General features: G+C 37.8%; 2 protein-coding genes across 2 annotated transcripts; one reads left to right on the forward strand and one right to left on the reverse strand.

Moving 5' to 3' along the window:
- The first annotated feature begins 1,702 nt into the window (after positions 1–1,702).
- On the forward strand, positions 1,703–5,785 carry LOC148835275 (small ribosomal subunit protein mS25-like). The gene is made up of 4 exons (XM_088916413.1): positions 1,703–1,928; positions 2,159–2,265; positions 3,182–3,269; positions 5,216–5,785. Exons 1-4 carry the CDS (start codon positions 1,795–1,797, stop codon positions 5,403–5,405), a joined length of 519 nt encoding a protein of 172 aa, XP_088772539.1. The 5' UTR covers positions 1,703–1,794; the 3' UTR covers positions 5,406–5,785.
- A 140-nt stretch (positions 5,786–5,925) lies between these two features.
- On the reverse strand, positions 5,926–18,348 carry LOC148835276 (rabenosyn-5-like). The gene is made up of 12 exons (XM_088916412.1): positions 18,232–18,348; positions 15,638–15,963; positions 14,502–14,636; positions 13,059–13,159; positions 12,441–12,486; positions 12,193–12,354; positions 10,779–11,023; positions 10,250–10,320; positions 10,012–10,098; positions 9,514–9,616; positions 8,999–9,103; positions 5,926–8,738 (listed from the first exon to the last, which is right to left on the reverse strand). The coding sequence occupies exons 2-12, from the start codon at positions 15,798–15,800 to the stop codon at positions 7,617–7,619; spliced, it is 2,340 nt and encodes a 779-aa protein (XP_088772538.1). The 5' UTR covers positions 15,801–15,963; positions 18,232–18,348; the 3' UTR covers positions 5,926–7,616.
- Positions 18,349–27,659: the final 9,311 nt, after the last annotated feature.

The raw sequence follows: 27,659 nt of genomic DNA on the forward strand, positions 1-27,659 counted from the left end.
TCAAAACAATTTCTAAAGGCACCTGTCTGTTGTGATACATATTTCTTTTAACTGAGAAAATCGGGAATGACCAGTTCTAGGCCGTGAGTGCTACTTGGTGTTGGTATACTAATTTCATGTCTCGGCTACTTAAAGCACAATTCAGCCACTTCAGAGGTAAAAAATGAAATAGTTCCAAGTGTACAGATACTAGTGATATAATGGTGACCAATAAAAGCATCTGGATTTTGGTTTTCCAGGACCATGTCCTAGACCAGGAGATCTCCGTCCTGTCAAAGAGGCCAGCCTTTGCTTGAAATTTTTATTTCATTTCACTTCGCTTAAAATGCTTTCGCTTTTAAGATATTTTTGGGAATACCAGTATTCACAATATTACAACCCAATATTATAACAATATATTTATTTGTGCAGACCTACCCAAATATGGAATGCAATTCTGACAAGTGCCTGATTCTGTGTTGATCTTGGTATAGACTAATAAAAAGCGACTTCTCCTTCAGTTTGACCAGATTATGAGAAGCATATGTCAAAATAACGGTATAGCTTAGAAAAACAGAAGTTTGAGATAACATTATTTTGAAATAATATGTTGTAATTATGCCAATTGTCTCAAAAAAATTGTTTTTACAATATATTTTTTACTGTATTCACAACTACTATACTAGTGTATAATAGGTCAAGGTGTAGAATGTGTTTAGATTTAATTTTGAAGATTTGTATGTTCTTATGTAGGTAGTTAATAAAACACCACAAACAGTAAAACTATACATTCTGGCCTGTTAAGAGGAAGGCAGAGTCAATCTTGGGCAGGGAGACTCATTTGGGTCAGATCTAGAGCAAATTGAAATTAAAAGGGCCCTGACCAATAACACACCAACATCTGAAACTCATCTCTATTGTAGGCAGAGATGATGGTTAACATGGAAACCTTCGTAATAGCCAACACCAACAGGAGTATGGAGCCCAGGAGTTCCCAGAAAACCTCAGTCAAAGCTTTCAGGACTAAAAAAATGTTTGAAGAACTAACTGGTGTCAGGCAGGCCTGGCTAATGAAAGTTTTTCTTCATTGCTATTCAGTCTTTAGTTTGAAATAACTAAATCTTGATTAAATACATTCTGCAGTAAACCCACTGAATTACAAAACCGTCTGGCTTTCAAATTTATGTATGCAGGTGTATATACAGTATATATAATATATATTCTGAGATATTTCAAATGCAACAAATGATATTGGTTCCATTCATTGTGTTTTAAATGCCTCTTAGTATATTCCTGGTTCTGAGTTATTGAGTTACGATATGAGAGAATATCTAGATCTTCCTTAAAGTTTGATATTAATTGAATATGTAATTTAATAGACGTCTGAGAACGAAGAATAGAACCACTGTCAAGCACACCTTCGTATCCAGCCCTTGCCAAAGAAAATACACGCAACATTATTTTAATACACACATTCGGCTCCGCCGGAAACTGGTGAAATTGAGGCATTGTGGTTAATGTAGTTCAGTGAAAGCATAATGATTCGTGAAATGAAATTATAATAATGCTTGTTTACGATCTATTTTAATTTTTATAACATAAGATGGAAAAAACTTTTAAGCGAAAAAGGATTTTCATTAAGGTACAAATTTGTGATATCCCGAAAGATGTCCCGAAAGCCATTGAACTACAATGACAATAATGCAGTTTGATTCATGTTTTACCCGCAGGTCAAAGGTAGTGAGGCATGTATTGTAAGTAGAGAGTGTATGTTTTTTTGTTTTGTGTTTCTGCATGTAAAATTAGCTAATAACAATGCCTATGAAAGGAAGGTTTCCCATTAGGAGAACACTGGAATATCTTCAGAAGGGAGATGTAGTATTTAAAAACTCCGTGAAAATAATGACTGTGAATTACAACACGCATGGAGAGCTGAGCGATGGCGCAAGGTCAGTGCGGAGAAGACTGCATCTATAATAAGATACTGTACAAAACAAACACAAAAGTATTTGTATGTTATTAAGGGTTTTTTTTCAGTCGGATAAGAATTAATTTAGGACAAAAATGTCCATTTATTAAACGTTGTCTTAATATTGTCTTAAAGCTTTTAGAAAGTGTGCCACTATAATCAATTAAAATAAGTTTTGTGTCACTAAACTTATTTTATTTTTTCCTCCAGAAAGTTTGTATTTTTTAAAATTCCTCAAATCCAGTATAAAAACCCTTGGGTCCAGATCGTGATGTATAAAAATCTAACTCCGTCCCCATTTGTGAAGTTTTATCTTGGTAAGTATTTTTCTAAAGAATGAAATTAGTCTGGATACGGCATGGTTTTGAACTGCGTAAGCTGCATTTAACTTACTATTCTGTTATATAACGGGCGGTGTTTTGTAAGCACTGGGAGCTGTAAATCATTGAATTTATCCAAAGTGGTCACAGCAATAAATATACAATAAAAACGATGTTGTATATATGACATATAATATTAAAAAACGGCAAAGCACACTCAAAGGTGTTGAGGTGCTGTTCAATGAGAATCTTATCAACAAAAGTCTAGCACATGACTTGGCTTGGTGAGGATGTTTATAGACCATATTTAACAAAACCTGCTTGTTTCCCTATATGCAACCTATTCTCTCAAGACTTTTTCAAGAGAGATATATAAGAACCGCGGGCTTATAGTTAAGTTCCCTTGGCCTGGCGTTTTTTTTTGGGATGGTTTAATACAGTAGATTTCTTCTATAGAGAGAAGAATTTCAAAATCTTAAAATTTAACAGATTTTAATATTTTTTCCAGTCTTTTTTTAATGTGTATATTTTATTATGTTGTAAATTCCTATTGATCCCTAAAAGCTCTCGGACCTGCTCTCTTTCTTACGTTAGTCCTCCTAAAATGCTAAGGCAGTTCTGCTGTGTCAATCTCAATAAAGTCATGTGAATGGAAGACAGCACTGTATTACATATTTTCTTCTAGCTTTTAATTAAAAGGGATTTAAAATACATTTAGGTCCACATCTGGATACAAAGCTTAACTGTTATGAAAGGTTAATAAATGTAGAATACACAATATGGAAAATAACCATACAGGATTAGTTAAAACATTGTAATAAAGAGAAAAAATCAATAAAATTGTAAGACGCAGTGGAATGTGTTTAGACAAGGGTGCTTCCTGCTTTCCTAACTGTTTTTCCTGCCTGTGCAGATGACGGCGAACAGGTTTTGGTGGATGTAGAAGGAAAGGATCACATACAGATAACGCATCATGTCAAGAAGATTCTGGGCAAATCTCAGTGAGTAATGGCAAACTTGAAGATTTTCTCAATCAAGGTTTATCCCAGTGAAGTCTACACTTTGTCAAGAAAAAAGGCCGAGGTTTTTAGTTTATCCCTCACAAATGTTTAAAAACATAAGAAAGGTTGCAGGTGAGAGGAGGCCATTTGACCCATTTTACTTTTTGATAGTTCGGTAGCCAAGTGAATCTAAAATTTAATTTAGATGTTTGTTAATAATAAGTCAGATACTGGTACTCAACCTCCTGATAGTGAAACCTATTTTAGACCACACCAAGATTTCTTGTAAAGAAGTGTTTCCTGTTCTCCCAAATGAATTCCCTTTTGGTTTATACTCCTGGCCCTAAGATCTGTAATCATTGTTGGTACTTGTTGGAAATTCCTGATTTTATTCTTAAGGCTGTAATCTTTTTGTGGTCAGGTGACCAAAAATGAACTCAAAAATTCGAAAATTCTTGCTAGTGCATTGTAAAGCTTAAGTATAACTTGCCACAACTTAAATTCACACATTTATCAATATGCCCAAGCATTTTTTACTTTTTTATTCCTACCACCATGAATAATAAATGCCAAAATCCCTTAGTGAGTTTGAGAGAGTGGCTTTGTGAGCCATCTGTTAATTGGAAAAACCTGTATAATGAGACATACCTGGTCCGATTGACCAACTAGCATTCAGGAGGAGTGAAATTCCTCATGAGGAAGAAGAGGTGTCAGGATAGGCTCCTTGTAGAATTAGCCACTCCTCTGGGTTAAAGAAGAGTCTTTATAAGAACAGCCAGGAGGGAAAAGGTTTCATTCTGTACCTAAGCTCTGGTGTGAAATGATAGAGAGTGAGAGCCCCAAAGGGGGAAAGTCCTCATTAGTAATGAGTTGAGTTGGCTTACAGGCCTGAAGGACTCAGTGAGTTAGAGGTGCTTGAGGGAAATACAGGTGTGAAACAGGCAGACTCCATAGTTGTCTGCCAGGTTCAATGGGGTTGAAGCAAGAGAGGGAAAATGATAAAACTTGCTGCTGCTGTGTCAGGGAAGCAAGCATTGTTACAAAAAGCTTCACTGGCCAAACAGGATCAGCTGGGATAGTTAATGAGAAGAAAAGTTAATGCTAGTTAGTGAAGACCTGATGTTTGCTAAAGAACAAGAACAAGAGCAAAGAGTTGAGTTTGTTATTGAATGTAGATTCAGACTGGGTGGAACAGATTGAGTCTAAATAAATACTTTAATGGATTTAAGGTGATGTGAGTGCTAGTTTTATGAGCCCCATCCTTTTATGGTTTTGTGAAGTTCAGTCACATTTGCACTTGGGTTGTATGTGTTCCCAGTTTCTGGCTTGATTGAGTTTGACTCACCAGTGTTAAACTTCATTTGTCTAGTGTCTGCCCAATCTGTGATTTTGTGTTAAGTCTTAGCAGCAAAGAAATTACAATGTTTCAGAAACCAATCCCCCTGTTTTTGTGTAACTAGTTTGCAAACTTGAGAGATCAGGAACAGCAATGTGCCTGAAAAAGATTCCTATACTACACCACAGCTTACATCTTCCCAATGAGAAGTTTTGCTGCTAAAATTCACACTTTCTTCAATTTCTGTACATAAAAGAAAAACAACTGCATTTGCTTGTTTACTAAGCAACTACAGTGTCAGTAGCTCCATGTTTTTTTAAATATTTAATAGATCTCGGCACTGCATGTTGTACAAGTTCTGCTTTTTATTTTTTGCCCATTTATATTTATATATTTTAAATCCCAAAATTTCTAAACAGTTTGCTGTATGTTTGTAAGTCATGGGAGATATACAAAAACACCCTTGATACAGCTTAAAATTACTTTTTTAATTTAAAGCTTTATTGACGTTGAAAATTGCATCTATTCTCAGTACCTGCTGCACTGGACAGAAAGGTTTTTTCTCCTGTTCTTCTCGTCACCTCCTTCTCCCTCTCCTCCCCTCACTCAGGGAGGTTTTGCAGGCTGAGGAAATGGCTCGGATGGTGGCGTCCAACCCTGCCCATTTCGGTCCCAAGAAGTACTGTCTGAAGGAGTGCATGTGTGAGGTGGAGGGCCAGGTGCCCTGTCCTGGCCTGGTACCCTTGCCCAAGGAAATGACGGGCAAATATAAGGCACAGATGAAGTCAGCTGAGGACTGATCACACATGCCTGGGACTCTTGTATATATGTTGTGGCTCTTCATTTGATGGAATTTTGTGTCTGTTTAAAGGAGATCTGAAAGTGCTGATTTTTTTATACAAAGAAGTTTAAGCTGTTTTAGTTCATTTACTACCACTGGTAGTGCTGATCCCCAGGATTTTTTTGTACCATCTGAGATGTTGAAGGAGCGCAAAGCCATCTCCTGAGCCTTTTGGGTCCCTGAAAGAAGACTTACTGTCACATGGGGTTATCGTGATATGTGTATCTAGAAAGCCTTTACATTCCTAGAAAAGGAGAAGATCATATTCGATAAACATTACAAAATCATAACTTAAAAAATCTTTTTGTCATAAAAATAAAAAGCACTGAAAGTTCTAAATTATTTTATTTGTGTACCTTAATTAGATAACAGATTTCATCATTGATCTTTCGATGATCAACCAATTTAAGGGCTGTAATGCCAATGCTGGTGGTGATAACAGATGATAACATCACTTAAAGAAAAAATAAGTTTTACACTTTCTTGGGCAGAAGCCAGTTTTATTAGTGCAGAATGACATCAACCCCGATCATGAAAGGAGTACAGGCAGTATATTCAAAGCTACATTATTAATCTTCAACATTTAACACAAGCATTTACAATGTGTACTGTTTATAGTCTATAGCTTTTCTTTAGTGGTAAATTTTGATAGTGTACATACAGTACTGGACTTGATTAATGTCAGCTTGGTTTAAACAAGGTCTCAAAAAGCTAAACTGCATAAGAGCGGTCTAAAAACATGTCTAAATAATTTTTTCAAGATGTATCACTGATATCCATAATACTTTTTTGGTTAGTGTTACAGTTTTAAAACAAGAAGAAAGTCAGTTTTACTACATATGTTTTAAAAAGTTAGGCTGAAGAGAAAGATTTTATATATATATACAAAAAAAAATTAAGTTTACTAGTTCCATAATTCTGCGGCTCCATTTTTCCAACACTTCTTCTATAACACAAACTTGTGCTTCCAGTGGAGGTATTGGGGAAATTTTAGTACAGAAGGTGAGCTAATCTGATTCCAATACAATGGGAATGACAAAGCAGGTGGCAATATGAGGTCCTGGGAAAAGTACTCCCTTTTTTAATGGAATTTGTCTCTACAGATTAAGGAAGCTACCCATTAATGAGTGAATTCTTTCAATTAAACACTAAAGGACAAAGCTAAAGAAGCCAGAGAAATTATGTATTTTTATGGACAAATTACTGATTTATTGAGGTGAATGAAGGGAGCCATACTGGGACATGTTTGGTTTAAAATGATTTGGACAAAAACTGACAAAGCTATTGTTCAGCATGTTCATGAAAATTGTATGAAATATCGCTCAGAGGGCCGTCACACTGCTAGCATGTAACAGTCAAGGCACCTGATTACAGAGAACCATCTAAATAATTCAGTTTTCACTACATACAGATTGTGGCAGACTGGACAGTTGCCTTCTTGAATTTAAGCCATACAGCTAACCTAATGTAGATGAATGAAAAGGGACAAAGCAGAATAGACGGCACTAGAAGAAAATAAATGCTTCGCTAAAGTGAAACATTGTTTTTAAGACGGAGCTAAACCTATAGGTAGTGAAAGCAAAATATTACTGATGGCATCAATGTATATAAAAGGTAGCTAATACTTTACAGCAATAGAAGCAGTGGTACAGAGTTTTTAACATTTTGCCAATCATCCTGCAACATTAACATCTTTAAATATACAATAGTTTGGGCTAGCTTCTGGCTTGATTTGATTTTTTTAATGAAGTATTTCTGCAAGACATTTTCTGTGTATGCTATTAAGACATTCCTAAAATTATAAAACAATCATTCACATAGTCGTTTTTCAGTTCTGAAATGAGATATTTAGTATAAAACACTGCCCTGCCTAAATGACCATTCTTACGGTGTGTACCCACTTCTCAAGAACTAAATTTAAGTCACTGAATGTGAAGGAAATCAAAGTATAAAGACATAAACAGAATAATATTCAGTGTATTTCAAATTTAACTCATTTTACTAATTGAAGAAAGAATTTGGTGTACTTTTTCCAATATTGTGCTTTTTGTGGCAAATGTCAACAGAAGGGTCTGCAGATGATAATACACTCGAGTACATTGGTGTACAAGACAAAAAACAGTATAGGACTGATCCCCCACCCTTCCAGACAAATACACACAAAAAAAAATTAGTGCGTTTTTCTTTTCTGCTCTTGTAGAGTGCGCTGTAGTTCTCGTAGGTTCTCCGACAGCAATTCCACTTCGTCAGCCCGGCCACTCTGCTTGGCATCAAAAATGTACGCTCTGATATTATCAATCTGCTGGATCAGCAGCTCTTCCTCAATGACGTTTTCATCAATAGCATCATCGGTGTCAAAGGGATTGGTGGATGCGCTCTCGGCGACTGGTGTGGTTCGTGCTTCGCTGAAAGGATTGCCGTTGTCCTCCTCGTCGAATGGGTTCAGGTACCCCTTGATCTCGCCATGGCCACTGGATCCCACCTCCTCCTCCTCGTCTTCAAATGGGTTGTATTCCTTTTCACCGTTCGGAAGCTTCCTTATTGAGGCGGACTGTTCTTTTGAAATTTCTTCTGCGAAAGGGTTCGAGGGGTCATCTTCAATGGGCGTGGAGTCTTCATCTTCGAACGGGTTTAAAGAGGTAGCAGGCTTGTTCTGTTCTGGTTTTGAACGGTGTCTCAGTTCATCCTGCTGCGGCAGAGGAGGAGTCTTTTCCCGGCTAGGCAGGTGATGGAAAGCTTTCATGGACTGCGTTTTGGATAAGGGGCTGATCTTTGTTGTGGCGGCACCTAAGCTTTCACTGTCTGTGGCACGTTTCCCAGAATCCTCTCCCTGAAAGGGCGAGGCCTCCCGAAAATCTAAAGAGCGTGTTCGCATGTTTTGCGATGCCTTACAGTGCTCTCGCTCCCATTCCTTCTCCTCCAGGACCTGGAGCTGCTTCTGCTGCATGGCCTCCTCTTCGGCCATCTGCTTGGACAGCCTAATGGCCAGCATGGTCTGCTGCTGGTCGTACTCGTCCTGCAGCTGACGGAGGTTCTCCTCCAGCATGTTGACTTCGTCTACCTTATTAGCCGCTTTGGCCTGGCGGATGAAGGATTTGATGTTGTCTATTTGCTGGAGGAGAGGATCCTTGATCTCCTGGGTGTGCAGAACGCTGGAGTTGGGCAGCCATCCACTCGCTTTGGTCATGGAGGGCTTGGGCAATGGCGTGGCTTCGCCGTTGGTGCTGGCAGCCAGACGGAACTGATCTCGGGGCTTCTCTTCGGCTCTCCTTTTTTGCGTCTCGAGCGCAGCCTAGAACAAAAACAAATGTGGTTTTACGTAACTGGATGTGCTATCATTCATTTCACTCTTAACAGCAGAGCCAGTGTACAGTGTCTCATATCTCAGATGACCATTTGTTTCAATATTAAGGAAATGCATTCAAACCGAGAAGCATGTTTTTAATGATTTATGCAATTTTTCAATATTTTTCCACTTATAAAAAGATGAAGAAACAGATCTGAAAGGGATAACAGAAATATACGAGTTACAGTTTGGTGAAACCTTCTCACCTGTCTCTCCAGCTGCAACTTCCTCTCGATCTCCTGCTTCCGTTTCTCCTTCAGCTCGTCGTATTTTTCTTTTGTAGGCAGGGACATCAGCCCCAGCAATTTTTCCTAAAAAATACAGCAGGAGTTTTCAGAGATGGTATTGAAAGAGGCTTTTTTTTGGCCCTGCAGATTCAGAAAGAGGAAATCTTAAGAAAACACTTGAAAACAAACAGCACAGAAATTCAAAATAGGGTCTGAAATCCCTTAATTTATACATTTGCATCATCTTGACCTGTGTATTGGGTATTGAGATAAACAATATTTCTGACCTGCCTTTCTCTCATTTTAGTTATCTTTGCTACTTTTTAAAAAGACAAAAAAACAAAGATTTTACATTCCAGTTTCCACTCTCCGTGTCAAATGTCCTTCAGATAACTAACAGAAGGTTTTGTGAAAAGGGAGTATCTGGAGTAGAGAGTAAAACAATAATTAAAAACGCATATGACCTTCCCTCCTCACCCCCATTCCAGTCCTACCTGTACAAAGAGTGTGGCTGAGTATCTAATCATCCGCTGTAGCTGCTGGGTCTTCGGATGTGGCTTTGGCTCCTCATTCATGCCTAGTGTGAGAATTTTCTTACTGCATTAAGAAAAGTAGTATATCTAAATTACTGACATTATGACAAATTCATACAAGAAAAAAATAATGGTTGTTGCGTTTGCTGTTGCATTTTATAAATGTAGAATCTCCTGACAGTATCAGGGACCAGCAGGCTATAAAGTTGTTATTTTTTAAAACTGTAAAGTATGCAACAGAGAGCACAACTGTATTGATTTTATTAAACAGAAAAAAGTAAACAACCATTCTCTTCTCAACAGCTCCCTTCAACAGATTAACAATAATAGGACTATATACTGTATTTACAGGCGAAAAAAAACATTGCTACCTGTGTTGCTGCACTGCAATTATAATGCCTGAAGAATAAAGTCAGTTAATATCCAGTCATCCGAAAAGTATTTTCTTGTGGGATATACCTTAGTGCATCTATCAGCTCATAGTACTTCTGGACCTCCAGCCTGAGGCCATTGGCATGCTCTAAATTGTAGGTTGTCTCCCCAGCACTGAAAGTAAATAAAGGGATAAATTGGCAGAAAAAAAAATCATTAGTAAAAATGATTAAGGTGGCTAAAGTGTTTGAAAACCAATATTGTTCTTCAAAGCACCGGCTACAATACTTTGGATTTTGTTATAAATCATGCAGATATTACTTACTTTAATGATTCTGCCATTTTTATATACTCAGGAGCCTTCTGATCCACTTTCTCAATGCAAATTCTCAGTTTCTAGAAAAAAGAGGAGGAAAAAATAATTTAGCAGTAGATAGAAATCATTCTCAGGATCGTTCTGAAAATATGCTGTCACTTCTCATTACATTGATTTCAGAAATGCATCTGGCAGTGAATAATGATATGGTTAACATATAATACTACTCATAATAACTGGATAAGGAGTGATATTAGCTCAAGCTACGGTTATTTCAGTCTTCACAGATCTTTCACAGTGACAGGAAATGGAAGCTGGTAGCAAGTCTTCTGTTTGTTCTGCATTCAAACATTGGAAGTGTGATCACTGAGAAAAGGCTCACAGTGTGACCACAAAACTACCCGGAAGCAAATTCAGGGGTGGTCACAGACATCATATGGTGTTATCAGTGGGATTTGAACCCATGCCTCCAAAAAAAGACCAGACCACTTGTGTACAGTACGTCACAGAACAAAGAGAGACCAGACCGCTAATGTACCTCATAGAGCTTGACGATATCGGGCACGTGGTCTTTCTCTTCCAGCTTCTGCTGGCGCTTCAAAAGCACGTCCATGCAGTGGCGACAGCAACGGATACGGTCTTCGTCCTTCTCCTCCAGCACTGAGCTCACGCTACTCAGGCTGCTGATGCTTCCACGGCGGGAGCTCTGCACACTGACACTGGATGACTGGCCGGGGCTACCTGGGGCACACAGGGCCTCCCTGGTGCCGCTTGTTAGCTTGTCTGACATGGGAAAAGCACAACAGCTCTAACCCCAGACCCTGCCTGCACACAGTTTATTTCATTCCAGGATTGAAAATCCTGAAAGGAGCTGGCAAAGTTAGCTTAACCAAAAACTTCAACCTCAGCCTTCATCAGCTTGAGTACAAGCATCTGGTAAAATAATAACGCCCCCCCCCCCCCATCAGTCAGAGAAATTTTCTGTGAACTGTTTGGTGGTTGAGAAATAATTAAGCAAAGTATTTGTTTAAAAAAAGAACTAAAATGAGACACAAACTAATGTTTATATGATTGTATCCAGTTGGTTCCAAAGCCTGTGCACACTTAAATACTAACACTAACAAACCCTAATGTACTCAGAAACTGATCTTTTATATATGCATACCTATTTTCAATAAATAATCCTCCCCTGGGGAGCTGGCATTCTAAACCAAAGCAAAAAGGACAACTACATGCATGTGCTCAGTAACAAACTGGGGGTTTATTGATTCATTAAATATTTACTCTATTTTCCTTGAATTCTCTGATCATTAATTCTGAGTCCCATCAGTTCCTAATACATTACAGATTCAGTTCATCATTGAAGAATGAACTTATTCCAATATCTCTTTCTCCTACTTTTTCTTTCTTTTAAAGTCTTTTGTTCTTAGTTGTACTGGTCTTGTAAGTGCAGTCTTTGTTGTATGATCTGGCAGGCCAGCTCTGCAAAACTTCCTTCTGCTCTCCACTCAAATGGGATTATACAACTTAATTTCTGCAAAAGCGCTCTGACAGATATTTTCCTGCTCTATCCAGCAATTCTGATTTCACCCACTACCACCATCAGAGCACTTAAATAATCAATGCAGTCACCCAAGATGAGGGAAAAGTGGCGTACACATCCAAAATATACCTGATACTTAATATTAGTTAGGACAAACAGTACAATATCCTTCTTCAAACAAAGAACTGTAGGGGTTTAGTACAGATCCACACATTTTGTGCAGGCTGATCCTAAAATATCCTGTAAGGATGTTCAAAAGAAGAATTCAATACAATCTAAGCAACCTCAATGGACCAGCAGATCTCTTCTCATATCTCTCTTTGCTATGTACAGACAACACAGCATACAATGTGAGCAGATGCCCACAGCCAGGCCACAGGGAGGGGCTTCCAGAAAGGTGGTCACTCACGTGCCAGGGGTAGGGTTACAAACTCCATGCACTTCTTGCACATGATGGATCCACAGAGACGGCAGTGGTGGCGTCTGTTTCGAATGTTGAACTTGTTGCCACAGTCAGGGCAGAATGGCACATCTTGGTCATTTACCCACGAAACAACAGACTTTTCAATTGCTAAAGAAGAGAATTATAATAACCAACAGTTAAAAAACAGGGCGACTGAATATATCATTTAAAAGACTGACGAGTCTTCTACTCACCTCTAATTGTGGCAGCATCTGCATTGGTCCTATCAAATGCTGTTAACTAATAGTGAGAAGGAAATAAAAGACTTATGTATTGCTTAATGAACACATTTTCACATTTGTCACTTCTCATTATATTGATTTCAGAAATGTAATTCTTAGGGAATAAAGCAGATCTGTACAAACGTGCAAAACTGTGACTGTGATAGTTCATCCTTTAGTGTATTGTATCACATAGTGTACTGTATCAGATACAATGAAACACCAAGAATTAAAATCTACACCTGGACGACCCGTCAAAGACATAACGGTTTACATACAGTATATACATACTTTAAAAAAAAATTTTAATTTGTAGCATCTAGAGATAATTCGTTATTCACAACACAGAGATTGAGAGTTAAAAATGTCTCTGTGCTATAAAAGTGTGTTGATGAAATATTGTATTTTATCCACCTAGTTTATCTGATGACACATGAAATTGAAAGTTTGTTAGTCTACCAATAGGCATGAAACAAATTAAGTACAGAACTTGTTTTTGTTTGAGCTACACATCAGAGAATCTCCACAACAACTTTCAGTATTTTATCTCAGGAATGTCAGCAAACCCCTTTACAATGAAATACCACTCACCTTTTCCAATCTGATTATTAATTTATTTACTTCAATAACATAGTGGTCAATTCGTGCAGCTCTGTGTTTCTTGAAGCTTTCTAGGTGACATCTGGTTGCACCTAGACATGGGAAAAAGTATGTTGGCTGAATTATAATGTACTGTATGTAGTATAAATGAACAGATCCAGTCCTCTAGGATAACCCTAACCCTGCTACTGAGGAAACACAGCCTGCTGGTTTCCATGCCAGTTGAGCTCTCAGCTGGTTTTCAGTGCCAGGTAATGACTTAATTGATCAGCTTGCTTGTTTAGACTTTTATCAGATTTGTTTCTCCTGTCAATCCTGAGTGTCAAGAATTCTCTACTGCAAAGGGTGCTGTTTCCAACTTCAGCATGCAGAGTTTAGAGTCCCTCCTCAACGGGCTTGCTGTTATTTCTGACTAAACAGCTCTTTTACTTGTTTGTGACTTGATGATGAAAAGACACAGGTGGGAATGACACTATATAAGACATACTCTGTATCAGGAGTGAAGTCCAATTGGTTATATTCAGTGGAAAAATACAGGTACAGGGTTGATACCAATTATAGATCCCATTTGATCTTTAATGATCCGAAAGCAAATTTATAAACATACCGCAAATAGAAAACTGAACTCCATTAGCTAGTGTTTTAAGGACAATTAAAACAGAGCAAAAAATATGACATACTGTAGTGTTCCTCCAGGACCAGGGCTGAGAACCACTGATCTAGGGCTACAGGGTTCTTTGGTCTTACCTATACAACTATCTGATTATTTAGATAAAAAGGGCTTGTTTTGTATGAATTACTAATGAAAAAGTAACAATGAAATGTGCAGGGCTCCAGCAAGTGAAAGTCTTCTACTTTTACACTTGTGAACTATCATAACTTATGATATGACATAAGGTTGTCTGCTTAGCAAGTAATTAACAACAACAACAAACACAATAGTGAAATCTTTATCTGCAGCCACATTTTTTATTCAACTGTGTGTAATTTAACCATCCCCCACAAGTATTAAAACACATAAAGTGTTAATAAAAGAACCTAAATTCTACAAGTAATAATACTGAATTTATCTCTGTAGTCCACCTGAGCCCGGTGGTTAAATAGTCATTAAATACGGTGATCTAATGGTTCAAGCATTTTTCCTTTTACAATTCATTTTGACTAACAACCTCATTGACTTATTTTGAAGCATTATCAAACTGAGTTAACCGATTCATTCTGACTGCAAACTGTCACTCTCATTTTTGAAGCAATATTTATTTTTGCAAAATTCCTCACCCACTCTTAGTGCTATAAGGAGGCATGCATTTTAGTTTGCATTTTGGCAAGTACTTCATATGATTTGTCTATTTTCACGTTTTAATACATATTTTGAATGAGTCAGCTATACAGATACTGACTGCAGGGCATTTGTTAAAAGTGTTTCAGTCTTACCCAGTTCTTGGGGTTCCCACATATATGGATCAACTCCTCCATAGTAGAAAGACTCATAGCTCCCAGATTCAGCTCGGTCTTCCCCATCACGCTTCAGGAGCTTGTCTTTGGCTTTCTTGGCTTTCTGCACCAGACCTTACAGGAGAGGAGAGACACCCGGAGGATTGACATTTAAATCAGGAGTCCTTCATTAGTTAAGAGGGAGTAACAGAAATGCCATGAATGAAGGTATAAATGGCTGAGCAAACAGCGATAGAATTGAATAAAATAGGGAAACCCAGGCAGCAAATAAGCCTGAAATGCACGGAGGCTGTTGTCATCCAAGGATGTCTCTCTTATTATGTTTAAAAAAGTCATGAAGCCACGCCTTCACTTCACCCCCGTCTCAACATGGCAACATCCAAACCATCCAAACGTACAACAGGCCCAGAAAAGTAATAAGTAATGTTTGAACAGGACAAAAAAGTTTGACATTAGCTTGTTTGAACAGGACACGTGCTAATAAAAGTTTGACATTAGCTCCTTTCTCACAAAAAGAAAAAAGATCAACTGAAACCTCAGCTGGAGAAGAAAAAACTAACTTTGAGGATTAATTGATTAATAAAAATTCCTTACACTTACATAGTGCTTGACAGATAATAGGGACTCCATTACCAACAATATGTGGCCCCCACCTGGATGATGCAACAGCAGCCAAAGTGTGCCGGTACACTCACCACACATTGGCTATCAGTGGGGAGGAGAATAGAGTGATGAAGCCCCATAGATGGGGATTATGAGGCCATGACCGGTAAAGACCAAGGAAATTTGGCCAAGACACAAGTGTACATCCTGGGATTTTTAATCACACGGAGTGTTGGGAACATGGTTTTATATCTCATCCAAAGGACAGTGCCTTTTTTTTTTTACAGTGTCCCCATCACTATAATGGGGAATTAGGAGCCACACACACTGTAGGGTAAGCACCCCTTACTGGTCCCACTAACAACTCTTCCAGCAGCAACCTTAGCTTTTCCCAGGAGGTCTCCCATCCAGGTACTGGCCAGGCTTACACCTGCTTAGCTTGTCAGTTATGAGTTACAGGGTGATAGAGCTCCTGGCCTAACCTAACCTAAGGTTTTAAAGCTGGCTCTTACTTTTTATCTGTCCCTTGACGTCCCTGTCTTCCCCAGAGTGCTCGTCCTCGTAGTGTGCCTGGAGCTGGTAGAAGGACTGCAGGTCCTTCAGGCACAGCGGACAGAGAAAGCCTTCCCTCACCTCCCCCTGCTCCTCGAACGGAGGTGGGTAGCTGGATGCCATTTTTGAAATGCGGGCTGCTGGTGGACAAAAGCTGTGGAGAAACGGAACTGCTGGTGCCAGAGAGAGGCTCCCCCAGAGTAATATGGCTGCCTCATAGTGCTCCAAGCCAGAGGAAAACTTTAGCCTTTAGGTATTCCATGGCCATAAGCCACCCACATAGAACCTAAAAAAACATCAAGACATTCAGTAAAAATAACCTACATTTTCTTTATGAGCTTCTGCATTCATGATTTTCTTACTTTTAAAATATTCAATATTTTACAGTGTGGGTGATAAGCACAGGACAGGTCGAATGAAGAACTTGTAAAAATGCTCTAAAATCAAAATTCAATAAGGCATTCAACAATCAGACAGCACTGCCCTGCTTAGACAGCAGTTTCATTTTTGCAACATTAAGTATTAAAACAGAAACAAATGCCTCTATGCATTACATTTTCCAATTGGGAGTTTTCCAATTGTTCTCCAAGTGGGAGTGTGAGTCATTTACTTCCTGCAATGCACTTCCATTATGGAATTATATCAGGAAACCTTAAATGAATAAACCAGTCAAGAAAGCATGATTTTAACAGTAAATACAAATTGTTAGTTTTCAGCTTGTGACTATGATGTAACTAGAATCACAGACACTTCACTTCCACTGCAATAATTCAGTATTAATATTTTTTCAGTACTGCTGTATCCAACGAAAAGTAAATAATGAGATCGAAGTAAATAATTGTTTTAGCAATAATGTGAAACTCTTAAAACATGATACAGAAATGGTTGATATACAAAATTAACATTTCACTGAGCTGTTTACCATGAAAATAAATGACAACAAGAACTCTTTAATTTAGAGCATTAAAATAGTTTAAACATACAGGATACAGAAGTTTTAGAAGTTCTATGGATACCTGAAAAAAACTAATTCTGACTGTGTCAGGCACTGTGGAGCCTGAAGTACACTGAATTAATGAGTAAGGATTGGTAAAGGATTTGTTGCCAATAGCCAAGTTTTTTTAAAAATTGGTAATTAAAAATTGGGAAGGTGTATCATAAACAATAATTGGCAATTCCAGATTAAAATAAAAAAATCAAGGCAATGGTTTAGAAATACACCACACAACTATTGGTGTGTTTTCTCCTAATCTGTTTGATCTAATAGCACTAAAAAGTCTTCCTTATCTTCATCACAGACTAGAAAAAAAGAGACAGCTGCTCTTAATTTAACATTGTCCCTGTTATATTTAATCCCTTGGGCCTGCTGGAGAAATCAGAGCTGCCAGGCTTCAGCACGCCTTAAAAGGGTGCAATATAAGAGGGTCACTAACAGCAGGGGGGAACAGAATACTGGAACAGAAAAGGTTGTACAGATGTTAAAAGCCTCAGCTGAGTTTCTCATAATTAAACGCTTGTAAGGTCCACACCTCTCAATGGCTTCTAAATGGCCTTCTTTTGACGTGAAACGCAGGCGTGTAGGCACACCCAAAGAAATTAAAACAATTTAATTTTTATTCTATCAGCTGAAGTGTTCAGTGTTTTAACTCAACACAGCATGTCAATACTTTAACTTGATTTTAAAATGAAAAAAGAAAAACCATTTAGCGAAAAGCGCTACACAAAAGCCTTATAATCACGAAAGGCCAGGACAGCTGCTCCAAACGAGCACAATTTGAAGGAGGTAGCATGAGGCTTGACTCGTACTCTTCGGTCAGTTACCGAGGGGCATGGGGTGGCTGACTGATTTTGTTTCACTTGGTGAATACTTCACAGTATCGCCTCCTTAAAGAGTCGTGCAAATCTTCTGTAACCCTCAACACAACATGGTTACTGTGTGAAATAAGGCTTGAAGGCTTAAAAAAATGGAGATGAACAAGACAAGTAAGTAGTCCTTGACTGTCGATTACAACAAGGACGTGTTCTCGGATGTCTTGGGATCCGCTGTTTCTTAAGCGTTTTGTTCTAATCACTGTACTTTTAGATTATTTTACACTCACTTACTAAAACCACAAAAACAATCCAAAGATCTATTATCAACACTCACGAAGCATTTCGCGTGACATGTTTAAAAGCATATAATCATTATTGTCTTGGGTCTATAGTAATATTAAATATGTATGGCAAACTCTTGATGGGATTTAATCAAGTTAAATTTACAAAATGTTATTGGTTAATCGTGTAACAGAAACAAACACTGTGTTGCAAACACAATAATAAAAGAGACATAATCGGTCTAGTGCACAGCTTTCAGCATCAGAATATTTGAAAAATTAATCAAACCGATAAGGAAAACCCTGGCTAATATACACTGTAGTGCTCTTTCGCTGAACTGGATCTGTTACTACACACAATGCAGAAATCACACAACAGAAAATAACCCGATCCAGGCGAGAAAAGCAATCATCCGTCATACATACAAAACGGATAAATTAATCAATGCGCTAATACTCACAAATCACGCTGTATAGATCTTTTTTACTGATAGTACAGTATATTTTGACAGCTGCCGATCGCTGGCTACATAGAATACACTCTCCACAGGTGAAAGGTTACCCACAGCCCTGCCAGTCACATGACGTGCCACGTGATTACAGTGCAGCGCAGTGTAGCGGATAGGAAGGCAGAGAGGACATACAGCACTAAAACATCTTTTCTGGGGTCTTCTGTTGCATGTGGATTAACAGTTGATCTTTATATCATGTTTGACTTCTTTCAGAAAGAATTTTTGCATTAGAATATATCTGCATGAGAATACATCTCTGGTTTAAAAAAGGCATATTACATTTTTTATGTCAAAACAGGATTTCAAAATAATTTCTGCACTGTACTGTATAGCTCGCACTGATGTAATACGGTTAATAACCTCTTTGCTTTGGTTATAACCCTGGAAGCAGTATTTTGTACAGTCTGGATAAAAATGACTTGGAATGTCAGAGAATATGACATTCTATTAAACAATAAGGAAAGGAGAATATCTTATTTTGCAGTATTGCCAGGGTAATAAAACGCTTTAGTTATTGCTTATAATATGAAGTTCAAAAGAAAGAACTGTGTCAAAAATTACACTTGTGAGGCTGTCAGCAGTTCCTGCAAAGCATTGCTTAGTTTTTTTAACCCAGCATTGTTTCTACATTTGTTTTATCCACTTTAATATTTTTAAACATCTATTGCTTAAAATCAGCAACAACAGCAAGAGATTGCCTTCTGTAATGTAATGAACAGAACTGTTTGCAATGCTTGCAAGAGATTCAGAGAGAAAATAAATATTAAGAGTGAATTTACTGCAAGGCAACTGTAACCATTGTTATCCCTTTGATCATGGTACTTTTATGCAACCAATTCTTCATTTGGTCGTATTTACAGTATACTGATCCTTCTAATTATTAAATAATTCCAGAGATAGTTGCAGAAAAAATTGGAACGATGGAGTGGATTATTGGTGTCGGGGGTTAAGTTGGCCTGATGTTTTGTAATGAAACTAAGAGATAAGCATTCTCAAGCAGAAGTTTAAACACGTAAGACTGAGAGAGCCCCTTAAACTCTATAGCAGGAATGCCCATATCCAGTTTTACAGGGCTGCTGACTCTCAAGGGTTTCATTCCAGCTCAGGTTTTAACACCCAAATCGAACTAATCATTGGATTATTTGCAATAGTTTAGCAGCAGTTTCCCATCTTTGTCCCTCCAAGCCTGAACTTGGGCACCCCTGTTCTGTGGTCTACATGGGGTATATCCAATCCTAGCCGTGCAGGGCCTGTGTGTCTACAAATACTTGTGGATGCATCCTCCACTTTCTTCCCACAGTCCAATACATATTTAAGGCGAGCAAAAGGTGGTTATAAGACAATTCTTGTTGGTAAGCCATTTATACATGGTATTTTTATATATATATATTTTATTTTAGTCTGAAAAAAATCATCATAATAATTGCTGTGAGGTGGCTCAGTGGCACAGTGGTTAGTATTGCTGCCTCACAGTGCTGGGGCCCTGGGTTCAATTCCAGACTTGGGGATCTATCTGTGTGGAGTTTGTACTGTATCTTCTCGCCAGGTTCATGTGAATTTCCTCTGGGGTGCTCCATTTTCCTCCCACAGTCCAAAGACATACTGATAGATTAATCGGATTCTGGGAAAACTGGCCCTGGTGTGAGTGTGAACGTGCACATGGGTCTGTGTGTACCTTGAGATGGACTTGCATCCCGCCCGTGGGGGTATCCCGACTTACACCCCTTGTTTGCCAGATAGTGTCCAGCTCCAGTGTCCAGAAACCCTGTATTGGATACAGCAGTGAGAAAATTGGTGGATGAATATTTGATGTGACCAGTTCATTCATTACCAGCTTGTCCCAGCTCTTCATTCGTCAGCCCTGCAGAACCAGGATTAACACAGGAGACCAGCTGACAGCAACTTGGCTGCGTCTCTGTCTGTCCAATTTAATTGGAAGTCTTAAAGACTTAAAACCCTTTCTTACTTCTTTAAGTCAATATTAAATTTTGTGTTTATTGAGCATTCAAATTGAATTTCTGTTGTGAGGGTTGTTTTCTCGTCTCACACCAGAAAGACTGCCCTCTTGTCGAAGACGGTTCCTGAAGAAGTCAGCCTGCAAATCTCTACTAATGAGGAGTGCAAAATCATAACAATGTGAGTTCTTCACAGAATATAAAAGGATTTGTATTATGCACTGTTCGTATTAAGCAAACATACCACTTTGTGCAGCATGATGCATTGTGGAAATTTCTTTCCACAGAAGTACAACCAAGAGAGGTTGTACCAAGAAAGGCGTCATGTCTCACTGACACTCAGAACCTAAGTGTTCCGCAGAACAAGTCCACAGCAATTCAGACAGGTCAGAGTAATAAAGTGAGCATTTTGTTAATGAAATGGATAATGCTGGGTTAACTGGCTAACTGGTTAACTCTACATGTGTTTGGGAGGGTAGAGGTTGTTGATGAAACCCTCTGTGAAGGTGGGGAGAACAAAACAAACTTCACGCAGACAAGAGCCTCCAACTGGATTTCAACTGGAATGAAGTTAAGGATCCTGGAGCTGTGGCAGTGGTACTAACCAATAAAATCAATAAAACTCCTGATGAATTGAACAGTATTCTGTCATACAGTACATGCAGATCTTGTGGGTTCTGCATTATACTTTCTCCATTTAATTTTATACACTTACACAGACCCTAGATTCTGAATTTGACTGGGTTTGTCCTGAAAAGTTTAGAGTTGTAATGTAAGAATAAATCCTCTAACTAACCTGCACTCATTGTTTGGATTTGGAAATACAATAATGGTTAGAAAGGAAAGATACATTTTGGTCTTAACTGAAAATGGCTGCTTTCCGAAGGCTTCTTGAGGGGATACACTATAACTAGTTTACACTTTATAAATGCGCCTTTTAAAAACTGGAAATCCAAAGGACTTGTTGAAATGGTCTGTGGCAAAGAAAAAATGAGAAGCTGGAAACATTATTGGAGCATCCCTTCCTTCCATTCATGTCATCTTTCACAAACGCTGTATGCACAAGGCGTCCAGTATAGTAGATGACCCCTCCCACCCCTCCCATAAATTCTTTGCCCTCCTACCATCTGGAAAAAGATATCGCAGTATACGGGCTAGCTCCCCAGATTCTGTAACAGCTTTTTCCCACAGGCTGTTAGGCTTCTCAACACCCTGGTACCTACTTGCACCCACTCCAATTCCAGAAACAAGGTTTAAAATCCCCCAGTGTTTAGTGTATTTTGTGTGATATATTTTTTTATACTATTCTGTAACGATTAAATTACACTATGTGTATATCCTGTGTACATGGCCACTGTCTTAGTTTGCACAATCGTATTTATTAATATTAGTATTGCTAGTCCTGTCTACATTGTCTATGTCAGTGTCTTGTCTGTAATTGCACCGTGGACCAGGAGGAATGATATTTCATTCCACTGTATACTTGTATATGGCTGGAATGACGAACTCGAACTTGAACTTGATCTCTGTCTATATAACCTGTTAAACTCTTCTTCAACCACTGGGTGGCAGCATTTGTTCAAGTTGCAAAAGGCTGCCACTGTGAAGCACCGCTGAGGTACAGTATATATTCGTGAGCTGGTGGAATTTAAAAAGCCCCATCAATCATTTTAGACCCCGGACTAATTTCCGCTTTTCTGTCCTGAAGACCAGCAATAGGTGATAATAATACAATTTTTGTTTGGCAACGCAAATAATACTTGGCATTTTTAGAGTTTTCATGGTATTTAATCTGCGTGTTTAGGACAAGACAGCAAATCAACAGAATTCAAAACTATGCTTCTGAAATTGTATTGAGCTTGTAAGGAATAATGTTAAACTACTGAATGCTGTCATTTGTGGCTTTGTACTAAGAAGAAACTGTTGGAACTTTTGTTAACTGAAGATAGAGCTTTTCAGATACCATGTTACAACAATATTTAAATTGCAGAAATATGGCATATCCATACCTTTATTGTTTGGGAGCATTTAATGTCATCATTCTTTTTTGTCTTAAATATGATATCATAAAAATTGCTGCCAGGAAGCATAGTGGTACAGTCATGAGCATTGCTGCCTCACAGTGCTGGTTTAATTAATGACCTGGGGTGCTATGTGTGTGGAGTTTGTATGTTCTCGCAGTGTTTGCATGTGTTTCCTCCCAGTGTCCAAAGATAAACTGGTAGGTTAATTGGCTTCTGGGAATATTGCTCTTAGTGTGAGTATGTGCATGCCTGTCTGTACCCAGCAATGGGCTGGTGTCCCATCCAGGGTGTATCCTGCCTTGTGCCCATTGCTTACTAGGTTAGGCAACCCTGAATTGGACGAAGCAGTTAGAAAATGAGTGGATGGATAAACACTGACTGGTTTTGTTAGGAGAAATATTTGTTCTGCACATTCAGAATGGCAATAAATATTTTGAACACTCAGTCATGTTTTTTGTCTTTGATGAAATGGTTAGAAAGAACAGTGATATGATTTATCTGCAACATCTTCAAATACACAGTAACTAGACAATATTTGCAAATCTCCTATTTAGTGCTTTCATATATGATCCTGAATGAAACTTGCATTGAGTTGAATTCTGTTAAAAAAGTGCTTTAAATACATCTTTGTTGCTGAACTATGTTTATATGAAATTCTTTGAATTTTAGGAGGAATAGAATGTTTGTTTGGGAGCTTGAACATTGTGCATTAACAACTGTGTAGTCCTTAGTTGTACAGTACCTAGATTAGCAAAATGAATAGTAGTAAAAAACAAATAGTTTGCAAAAGGTGAATGGTAGCAAAAATGAATTAATTCTATAGATATGGAACATAATTATTAATATTGCAATATATGTTTTATTATCTATTTTTTCACATAGTTCTCATTCAATTTTCTTATTTTAATTTCTAAAGTTAATGGAACGTTTTTTACCTTATCTTTGATCCTGATTGTTTAAGTATTTTTCGGAGCATGGTTTCTATATCCTGGAAGGTGCGATTCAAAAACCACCGACAAGTAAATTAAAATTAATTGGATGCTATTTGCAATGCTCATTTAGAAAAGGGTAGTTGGAAATTAGCATAGGAAAGTCTCTCTCTCCTGAGGATTTGGAGGCAGGGGTGAATAGCTTGTAAATGTATGCACCTGCCCACACTTCAGGCATCTGCCTGAAGAAATGATAAATTCTAAGAGGCTTGTCTTTCATTCTCTCCTCAGAGATATTGCGGAAGGTATGATACTCTAAATTTTCAGTGAATGAGGCATAGGCTTGGGAAAACTTTATCCAGTTTGCTAAAGGCTTACCTACAGTACAAAGCTTACATATATTACATGAACAGTAGGTAAGAGAGTAGGATAAAGACTGATATTCCAATCCAGGAGCAAACAATTTGTCATATATCATGTTTTGGTTAATATCTGACAAGTACTGTGATTTCCTAAGGCTATGGATTAGTTTTAAGTTAATCAAACGTAATTTTCCAACAGTCCAAAACTTGGAATGGAATAAAGATGCTGGCAGTGAATGGTTAATAACCACCTTCAATACATTGTCCACCTTCAGGCTATAAGACATGAAAATTGCCTCCTGTTTAACCAGTACCTTTGCTTTAATTATAATCCTTCAGTATGTCAGGAGTGGAGACTACAATGTCCTGATTGGTGTGTCTAGTACAGATGCTTCGTGTTTTCTATACACTGCTTTGCAGTATTAAATTGAAAGGAGAGCACAGTATGCCTAATAACATGCAATTAGTTTTGATTTACATAGACAGAGAGGTGCAGTAGTTGCTCATCTGATTTAGCTGCAGACCTTTCATATAATATTGGGAGGTGGTAATTTTCAGCCTTCCACCACAATGTGAGTGTGAGTTTGTAGTTCAGTTATTATTTATTTTATTGCTGATATCCATTTAAGAAATTCACTAAGAAAGCAAAATGACAAAATTTCCATTCGGAATACTGAAATTGTGTCTAGTACATTTACAGTTTACTCTTTGGTGGACTCTAAGAGTTCCTTAATAGTATATAGAGTCTGTCAAAATTGTCTGTTGTTCATTAGAAAGCTGCTTTATGTCCAGCACAGACATATGCTCCAAGGAAAGAAGTATAGTATTCTTGGTCTTTGGATCTTAAAAAGAGATCCGGAAGAGAAGTTAAATTCCAAAGTACTGCTTAAGAAAGGCTTCAGGAGTAGTTCATTTATAAGGTACTCAAGGGTTGTCTCAGACAAGATACTATGGATTTTTCTGTCCCATTGAAAAGCATGGTTTACTAATTCAAAATCCAGAACAGTTCATTGTGGTTAAATCTTTGTGGTTGTGTGCTCTTGTGAAGGGATGATGATAGTCTCAATCGGGTAGTAGGTTTTTACTGTGTATCATAACAAATAGAAGGAATAATGTGCTTTCATAAATGTTGATATCTTAGCAACCTTCCTGGAGAAATCGTATTTGCAAAAGCTGGCTCTAATGTTCCAGCCTTCCTTTATGGAAGTGCTCTTGAAGAAAAATAAATCATGTATGGACCCATATAGTGAGGTGTTCCAGGCAGATGAACTGGGAGTTGTAGGACTTTCTGCTGTACATACTTTGAATTAATGTCCATATCAGACTTCCTAATTGTTTTAATAGATTTACCATCTTTTATTTTTCCCTGAAATGTCACCTTTTGAAATGTCAGGTTTTTATCTCTAAATAATCTGCAAGTCCATTCAATTTCTTTGTCAATTCCATAAATACATATACAGTATTTATAGTATCCTACGAAAAATAGAACAAAATGCCTTATAAAGGGTTGGTCCATTTCTAGCAGTCATACAGCTGCAACATGTAATAGCATCAATTCTAAGAACATCTGATCTAGTAGAACTGGTCCAGAAGTCACAGAGGTACTCCAGGAACAATGTCTGAGAAGCAATGCACTGCCTAATTCACTGAGCTGTATGTGGAGATATACTGTAGGAACATTCAGCCAGCAGCAGATCACACAGCTTTGAAAGAGATGAGGGTAGTAGTTCAGTACCTTCATGGAGCCTAAAGTGTCCATACTGTTAATGTAATGTCAAAAGCCCTTGTGGATGTATAGATTGACATGTTAGCCAGGTATGCTGCTATCTTTAGCAATACATCAGAGAAATCTGTACCAGCAGATAAGCCTGTTGTGAAGTGACATACATCAGCCTTCTTTCCTTATCCCACTGAAGTAAAGGCATGGTCTTCTGCTACTTTTGTAAGATTCGTGGGATGTACTATATGGTGGGCCATTCCCACTTATTTGGACAGGATGGGTGACCCCTAATTCTAATATTTTGGAGTGCTGGGATATAATACTGTAGCTTATTAAAAGTACATTGAACACCAGAAATCTCCAGTTCCAGAGCATTATTTTAGTATGATCCTGCTCATTATTATTTAAAACAGATATAATTGTGATACACAGTAAAACCTCAGTCAAATTTGTTAATTGTATAAAAGAAAATCAAATAAGTTCCTGCAACTAGTTTAGAGAAATTGTTCCATGAAACCAGGACTCAATTGATAAATACAGTACATTGAAAATCCCTAACTCTATTTGTTTATTACATGTTATCTTCATATCCTGTAATTGACTTGCTTATATTCTGCAGACTTGCTTAATAAGTTGTCAGCTGTCTGCCTTTGATGCTTCTCATACACAGCTGAGAACGCTCACATGACAGAACTAAAAGACTAAAGACTTCCATTTCTGGTGCAATTTTGTGACAAAACAGAAGTACAAAAGAACAAATAAGTGTATCTGGTGAAGTTAATAGCTAAGTTAGAAGCAGGTAAGAGAAACAGACTGTAGATGAGTAGTGCGGTGTTGTTTCTTTTTCTGTTGGCGTGGAAACTGATCTGCAGCTTGATTAGTCTGTGGTTTGGTAGATGAATTAAGTGCTTGACACTGAATTTGTATATTTAATGGTTCAGTGGTTTGTAAACTACAAAAAGCAATAGGATATTATTTACTAATAATTATTTACAATGTTTTGCAAACCTCACTGTTTGAGTGGCAGATAAGAGATCTCATATGCACTGACAGCACATCACAGTTAACATCTTACTAGCACCCTGCCTCCTACTACCTTACTAGAAATCGTGGGATACATAAACTGCTTGTGTTAAATATTTTAAGTACAATCCCTGCCCATTGGCGCTGTTGTACAATCCCAAGCATACTAATTCATCTGTATTATATTTTGCACCACCATTTAACTGTAATTAAAGAGTGACTACAACCCCTTTCAAGCTCATTCTTTATGTATTAAGTATTGTTACCAGAACAAATAGTAGGATAGACCAGCTGGAATCCATTTTTTTCATCCATTCATTTTTGCAGAACTCTGTGAAACAGCACAGTACATTATCATTTACACAGTCCATTTTTAAGTTACATTAAAACAAGTTTGAATGAATAAAATGATACTTGCTTTGTTTGGTGGTATAACTCGCCTTACATTTAAGATCCTGTAAATAACGCAGCACCACTCGCTACAGTTGGATATCCTATAGTTGTTAGCATTACATTTTGATTACATTTACAAAGACACTGGAGAAATTCAAGTTCCATCTTTGCTTTTTTGCCTCCTCCATATCAATTATTTTGAATGGCTTTTGAATGTTCAGAAATAAGTCAAGATTCGGTAGGACAGAAGTCTTATTTCAGTCCCTGAAGTATCTTCCCTTCCAGGGGAGTGTGTTTCTGGAGTGGTCTTCCTGTCGTAGAAGGGACTTGTGATCTCACTACTCCACATGCTGCACATAAACCTTTGAGACTGTCTCGCCCTGTCTGGACATGTGCCCAGCAGAATAATAAGGGCTGCTAGAAGCTTTTAAAATTGATTCCTTGGCCTCGCATTTGCCTTAGTACCACCATCACTCTTCTCTTAGTGCAGCTGATCTATACCTTGAGTAGAGGTCAAACTTGGCAATAATTGAGCCATGCTAAGTAAAGGTTGTGACTTTTTCCCCCACTAATCCTTCCAGTCTCTGTCTCTTGTTAGTGTCACATTAATCCTTATACTGTACTTTGAGCATTACATGGAATTCTAGACAATTGGGAAGGATCTTGTAATAAACATGTCTATAAAATAAAGCAATTTAAAATAAGTACGATACACCTCAATTTTCAAATTGTTAGAAACGTAACCAGCCTTTATACCTTGATTTAGGTGTTTAATAGTGGGAAAATTGAAGGATAATTTAAAATAAACCCTTTGAAAATGTGACTATACAGAATTGGCCATACAAAAAAAAACGTCTGAATGATATTTTATTTGTTTTGAATGAATGAAGTGATGAAACAGGAACAAGAAAGAAAATGTGTTGGCGTGATAGAGTGAGGAAAAAGTAGTCTTTTTAAAATACCAGTTATTC

The sequence above is a fragment of the Atractosteus spatula genome, chromosome 5 (assembly GCF_055471065.1).
Source record: "Atractosteus spatula isolate fAtrSpa1 chromosome 5, fAtrSpa1.hap1, whole genome shotgun sequence".
Taxonomy (NCBI): Eukaryota; Metazoa; Chordata; class Actinopteri; order Semionotiformes; family Lepisosteidae; genus Atractosteus; species Atractosteus spatula.

What these genes read in the sequence shown, in the direction of transcription:
- LOC148835275 (XM_088916413.1), top strand. Translation starts at nt 1,795, where the DNA reads ATGCCTATGAAAGGAAGGTTTCCCATTAGGAGAACACTGGAATATCTT. An exon ending in ATTTGTGAAGTTTTATCTTG is followed by an intron (nt 2,266 to 3,181) that starts GTAAGTATTTTT and finishes CTGCCTGTGCAG; the next exon opens with ATGACGGCGAACAGGTTTTG. An exon ending in AAGATTCTGGGCAAATCTCA is followed by an intron (nt 3,270 to 5,215) that starts GTGAGTAATGGC and finishes CCCCTCACTCAG; the next exon opens with GGAGGTTTTGCAGGCTGAGG.
- LOC148835276 (XM_088916412.1), bottom strand. Translation starts at nt 15,800, where the DNA reads ATGGCATCCAGCTACCCACCTCCGTTCGAGGAGCAGGGGGAGGTGAGG. An exon ending in GAGCTGATAGATGCACTAAG is followed by an intron (nt 9,617 to 10,011) that starts GTATATCCCACA and finishes TTCTTAATGCAG; the next exon opens with TAAGAAAATTCTCACACTAG. An exon ending in AGTTGCAGCTGGAGAGACAG is followed by an intron (nt 8,739 to 8,998) that starts GTGAGAAGGTTT and finishes TTTTTGTTCTAG; the next exon opens with GCTGCGCTCGAGACGCAAAA.